Here is a 6,460-nt window from a genome sequence, read left to right on the forward strand (position 1 = left end):
GCCCCAGCAAAATCGACGCCCCTATTGTATTATCATATATGTTTGGTAATGGCTCAACTGTCTCTGATTGTTCTACTGACTTGGAAACTGGATGCGTCATGGAAGCAGTAAGTCAAGTCACATCAAAAATAGTAGTGGCAGAACTTTCAAGAGCCACCTGGTGGTTGTTTGGGTCAACTGCAGTTTGTGCCATTTCTGCCGAGAAATACTTGGGGAAATGGGGTGCGTGATTCATGAAGGAACCCGTCCAAACTTGACTTGAACTGATACCCACTGTAAATAGATAGATAGATACTTTATTGATTCCCAAGGGGAAATTCAAGGTCCCAGTAGCTTAAGACACCACAACATAAACAGGATGATAAAAAAACAAATCCACATGAATAAAATGAACCGTAAAAGATACTAAAGATACTAAAACAAGGATCCACATGAATGTACTAAGGATGTGTAAGCATGAGGCGCTTCCAGTGACAGGGCAGGGACTGACCCTGTGATTCAGTATGCAGTGGTAAGGTGTGCATCCTGCTCTGCCCTTTCTTGTAGAGTGCTTCAGTGTTGACTGACCGGTCCAGTTTATTGTCCAGTTGTATCCCCAGATACTTGTAAGTGTTTACCACCTCCACATTGACCCCCTCAATGGTCACTAGCAGCAGATCGGTGTGTTATGTGGTTGAAGTCGCCACCGGTCTCAAAAAGAACATCTGTGTGTTGAGTTTGGAGTCTTGCAATTGTAGAATGAATGACGTCACACGCTGTGTCCCGGAGGGCTCGTGTCGGGCTCGTGTCGGGCTCGTGTCGGGCTCATGTCGGGCTCATGTCGGAACTACTACTCTGCTACATGGCAGAGATGTACCCACCATTGTAATCAGGAGAAATAGCCCTTCAAAATTCAACCCCAAAAACCACTTAAATATCCTAGAATGTATGAAAGATTCACATTTTTTTCCTCCTTCTCAGTAAAAGAAACAAAATCAATTTCACCTTTTGTTCAAATGTTATGGCACATGACCCATCTAAGCACGATGCATAGCTAAATATGGGATGTCTGATGGTGACTCCTTCTCTGTGTGATTCATTCTACTATGAAAATAAGAATAAAGAGACCCTGCCCAAGAAAGAAAAACAAATACATTTTATTTATAGATTTCTCAAACTATTTCTTAAATAACTAGGAATAACAACCTCAGGTAAATAACACATGAACATAAACAAACATTTACAAACAAGCAATACATATTAGATCTACAAGAATGACAAGGCAACGGTATAACAAAGTTCAGCAAAATACTTAATCATGGTTAACACAACTTATAAACACGTATAAATAATTCAAACTTTACAAGAAATTCAATGCACTTTACATGCAATATATGTACTCAGATTGACAAGGGGCCTGACAGGGAATGGTAGACCAAACTCAAAATAAAGAAATTGACAAATAAGGAAAGTAGAAATGTAATTAGAAATGTAATTACAAATGTAAACAAACTATTAACACTATAATTCCTGTCAAGTAATGTTATAAGCAACACTCTTGTCACAACCAGAAATGTGCATGCGCACAGTTGGGCACACACACTCAAACATGCTTACCCAGTTGAGGATGATGGGAGATTATCCTCCTCCTCATCTTCCTCTTCATCTAGAATCTACCTATCTTCCAGGTTCATGCCATTGTGGTCCTTGGGCTCATGTTTGCTAATGACCTGGACCTCATCAGGAGTCGGCTGTGTCATGCCCTTGAGTGACTCCACAAGTTGGGCCTATGGGTCTTCTCTCCGACCATCTAAAATAATGAGACGAAAAAACCTAGCCTGATTGTGATAGTTTTTTTTTTCGCTTATTCATTTTTCTTTATTTTAAATGATTTTACCTTGTGCGTTATTATTCTTTATTTTTTAAACTATTCTTTGACTATTGCCCTTCTATGCTTTTTATCTCTGTTTGCTTTTGTTTATGTAAAGCACATTGAATGACCTCTGTGTATGAAATGCGCTAAGTTGACTTGACTTGACTAGCAAACAGCATAGCAACCACTTTATTTAACATAGCAACCACCATATCCACCATAGCAATTACTACAGTTACTATCTCTCTGCTTACATGATCTCTTTTACATGATAGTTTACATAGCATTATTTGCATCCACTGGTAATTCCTTGGATTTGCTGTTCTAGTTAATTGTAAAGCTCTACATGGTAAAGTTCTCCTTGCTATATATCTTATTGCCTTATACACCTGCGTGTACATTGAGATCCTCTGGTAGCGTTTTTTAACTGTTCCTGAAGCCCGTCTCATATCATTGGAATGATCTACCTTAGGAAATGAGGTTAGCCAAGTCAGTGTTGTCTTGTAAATCCCTCCTCAAAACGAGGAGAACATGTATACTATTTTTGTTTCAATTTTGGAACTGGCTTCAGTAGCATTAAACAGTTTTAAATGTAGGCTATAGCCATTTAAACATGTTTTACCTGCTAGGCAAAAAAATATACTAATGTCTTAGCAATGTTGTAAAAATATTTAAGCCACCACTATGGTCACCTCTCTGGTTAGATTAGTTTGTTTAGATCATCGTTCCCAACCTTGGGGTCAGGACCCCATGTGGGGTCACCTGAAATTCAAATGGGGTCGGCTGAGATATTGGGTATCTTACAATTGACCAGTACATTACGAAAAATATATACATTAAAGGTACACTATGCAAGATTTTCACCTTTACGAGGCTATACAGCATAGATGTAGCGAGTCCCTACCGAGAAAACCAGCTATGCAACTTCCAAGAGGGGGGATAAGTCGCGAGAAGTTTGCTATTTACAATAGCAGAGCAACATATTAATACATCACACAACTCTAGAGGGAGCTCAACCTGCATAGGGTACATTTAAAAAAAAATATATATAAAATCCCCCATAACATCCAAGATAAATAATTAATTGGATCCTTCATTACAATCTAGCTATGTAGAAATAAATGTAGACATCCTGCATGAGATCATCATGGGTAATAATGCTTGATCAACGTTCCAAACAAAGTAGCAAAACAACCAGGCAAGCTAGTCAAACAAACAAATTAGTTTGCTTGGGCATTAGGGGAAATACCGCTCTCAACTGGAGATGAGATGCACTCTTTCTCAACATGAATGATTAGGGTCGCGAACGTTATTTGACATTTAAAATAGTCCTGCCAAAAAAGGTTGGGAACCCCTGGTATAGATTCAGTGAAATTGCTGCCTTGACAACGCTACGCTATGTGTATGTATCAATAATAATGATATGGAGAAATCATGTTAATGGTACTAGCGTTGGCTGTTGCTATGAATGTAATTGTTTTGTCTTACTTTGTAAATTACCCTGGTATTTTTGGAGCAGCACATATAAAGGCTTGGGACGCCAGCTATATGGTGGTGACTTGTTAGTGTATGTGAGATGGTTTATAATATTAAGGTTGGCTAAGCTTGGTGAATCCAGATGGAATTACAGATACATTTTAAATTCTGTGGATAGGTCACCATGCACCATCATTTAATTATAACATTTATAACTAATAAAACGACATATTGTTTTCAACATAGACATTTAAGATATTCATTTAATTAAGTAGCCCATACTATAGCAAATTGATATATCTCTAGCCCTCTCTGAATATTGATCCATCTATTAAATATCGTACAGTGCATCTACCCTATTCCAATAGGCTATAGGCTATCTATACTTTGATATTGGCTCAACTTGAACAAACTGAAGAGACTCACTCAATCATAATACGGTTAAAATAAACACATTTAATTTAAATTGTAAAAATACAATCTGTCACATCGTGAGTAGTATGTGTAATAAAGAGATGAATTTAGTTATCACAATATCACTAGAAAACCTGCTGTAGTAAATTGTAAAAGTAAGGCTTGGGAGAAGTTTAATCTCAAAACTAAGGTGCTTTTTCATGAATGATCAATTGAGTTGTCAGTATAACAAAGTTGTGCCCTGTCACTTTTTAATATGGTGGACCACATTTTCAGTACTGTGCTCATCTATTTTTGTTTTGTTTTGTCACATGTTCTCAGCAGAATCCTGAGGTGAACTCATCTGAATCAAGACAGTCGGGCATCAGGCATCGCTCGGAGGAGCCCACAAAGATATCAGAGTACTTCCTCAGTAACATCTTTACAGAAGTTGAGGAGCGGGACTGAGGGTTAACAGATATCCAGCTTTGAATGAGAAGAGGTGGTGATTGAAAGAAGAGATTTGCTTATGAAGGGAAACTGTAGGGATTATGAATGCCTGTCAAAGCTAACAGTTTGAAGATACTCACACTTAATGAGGTCTGTCCAGCATTTAAGAGCTGAAAGGGGAAAGTCATACCAGTCTGATCTGTTTATTTCTGACCTGGAACAAGTAGAGTCAACTCTAACCAGTATGGTATGAAACTGTGTAGATCACTGATTTTGTGTTGTATCAGTCCATGTCTATATGAGTGCCTGACTGTGCCATTTTGGTTACCTAATTCCAGTCTGTTTCAATCTTAATATAATGGTAAATCAGGCTGTCATAATTCCTTTTAGTGTTTGGGGAAATTAAGGTAGAGGAAAAGAATGATGTGTGTTTGGATGTTCTTCTTACTGGTACTGGCTGTACCAACAACTGTATGTTGTATACAAAAGAAATAGGTTTTTGGGTATGACCGTTTATTCTTTCCCTTATAAATCAGTGTTAATATTTTTAGATAAGGTGTTGGTGGTTCTTTTATGCTTTTCTTTTAGTCATAAAATATTTGACATTTTTTAAATAATTGTCCACGTTTGCTACAGTTTATTTGATTGTATTATTTTATTTCATTGCATTCTCATAATCACCCCTGTGTACACTGCAATAATAATAATAATAATAATAATAATTGATAAATAAAACAAATAAAATGCAGTTTTGGGTGTACATTGTTATTCATTTAATACATAGGGGCTGAGTCCGAAACCGAAGAAAGCTGCTTGTTGTCTCGCTGCCTTCAGCTGTTTAAAGAGTCAGTTGCTGTAGCAGGCATCAAGGTACCAGCTATTAACTTTGTTTCAGACAGCCTAGCAAGATAGCAACACACAATGTTGTTGTCCATAGCTAAATCATTATTTGCTGGCGTCTCCCTTATCTCACTCTGTGTTACTTGACAACTGGACTTATCTGGGTACTTATCTCTACATATAACCTGCAAACTGCAGTGGATTAGCCTAAATTATTACACGGCTCTTCATAATGCTGCAGAATGCTCCATTCACTTGAATAGGCCTTCCCAACATTCGGTGGTCTGCTAATTCTCAATAACAGACTGTTGCTAAGTACAACAGACCGCTGTCAAGGAAAATGGGCTTTGTGCTTCTATTTCACGTCTTTCATATCACTACGCAAGGACTGGAACTTCATTCAAAAATGAAAGCAGACGGTTGATCAGCTGTGTTCTAAAGAATGTTTGATTCAAATTCAGCGTGTGCTGTTGTCGAACTATTTGTTTCTCACCAAAAGCCACGATGAAACGGTAACAAATAGGCTATAGCCTAGGCTATGTAGGCTAAAGAGTCACATCGTGGGACGTTTATTGTTTCGTTTTGGCAAACACGCTGCGCGTCGGGGTCCGGTTCGCCCTGTCGGGACTTATTTTCCCAATAATGACCGGCGTTCTATACATTATCCCTTACTTAAAATATCTCTACACACGGGTCCATCTCTGTTGAGGCCAACTGCACGGCTCTTGACCCCTTTCAGCTGTTGCCAATTACTGACAGCTGACTTACAATTTGATAGAATTTTGGATGTTGAAGGCAGCATGAAGGATACATCTACTCTACCTTCAAAATGTATAAAAACAATATCTTAGAATGTAGCATTGTATACCAATATTTGCCTAGGACATTCCTTGCTGCTGACGAAAGTTATCTTAGAGGGCAGGAATTTTATATGTCAGAGACAGCCAGGGATAGAAGACGCCCTAACATAGCATTATGTAATAACACTGCATTATGTAATGACTCGACAAAATGTAATACATTTTCACGCCATTATGTAATTGCCGCATTTTGTAATAATCTGCTGCATTATTAAAAAAAGTGAAAAAAAATTGGTCTGATTTTTTCGTACTTTTCAGAGTTTCTTAGTTTTCGCATAAGGTCCGGACGAGAGACAGATTTTTGACAAATTTCAAAATCTGTCAAATATTGTCCAAATTATTTTTTATTTTATTTTTCACTAGTTGGGATATGTTATTGTCCCTTTTGAGTGTGTTGGTGATGGTTGTGCCCAGGAACTTAGTCCTCTACCACAGTAACAGATGAGTTGTTAATGACCAGAGGAGGATGAGTCGTGGGCTTTTTGCGGAAGTCCACCATCATCTCCACTGTTTTGTTGATGTTAAAGCTCCAGGTTGCTGACTGCACACCAGGACTCCAGGCCAAACCTGGCTTATTTCGATAACGAGG

General features: G+C 38.1%; 1 protein-coding gene across 1 annotated transcript in view; it reads left to right on the plus strand.

Moving 5' to 3' along the window:
- Window positions 1–4,919, plus strand: part of LOC125304165 — a 63,660-nt gene extending 58,741 nt beyond the window's left edge. Inside the window, exon 10 of the mRNA XM_048258233.1 lies at window positions 4,064–4,919. Coding sequence (XP_048114190.1) covers window positions 4,064–4,189 — 126 coding nt within the window. The 3' untranslated portion in view covers window positions 4,190–4,919. The remainder of the gene's footprint in view (window positions 1–4,063) is intronic.
- The last annotated feature ends 1,541 nt before the right edge of the window (window positions 4,920–6,460 follow it).

This window comes from Alosa alosa, chromosome 12 (genome assembly GCF_017589495.1).
Source record: "Alosa alosa isolate M-15738 ecotype Scorff River chromosome 12, AALO_Geno_1.1, whole genome shotgun sequence".
Classification (NCBI taxonomy): Eukaryota; Metazoa; Chordata; class Actinopteri; order Clupeiformes; family Clupeidae; genus Alosa; species Alosa alosa.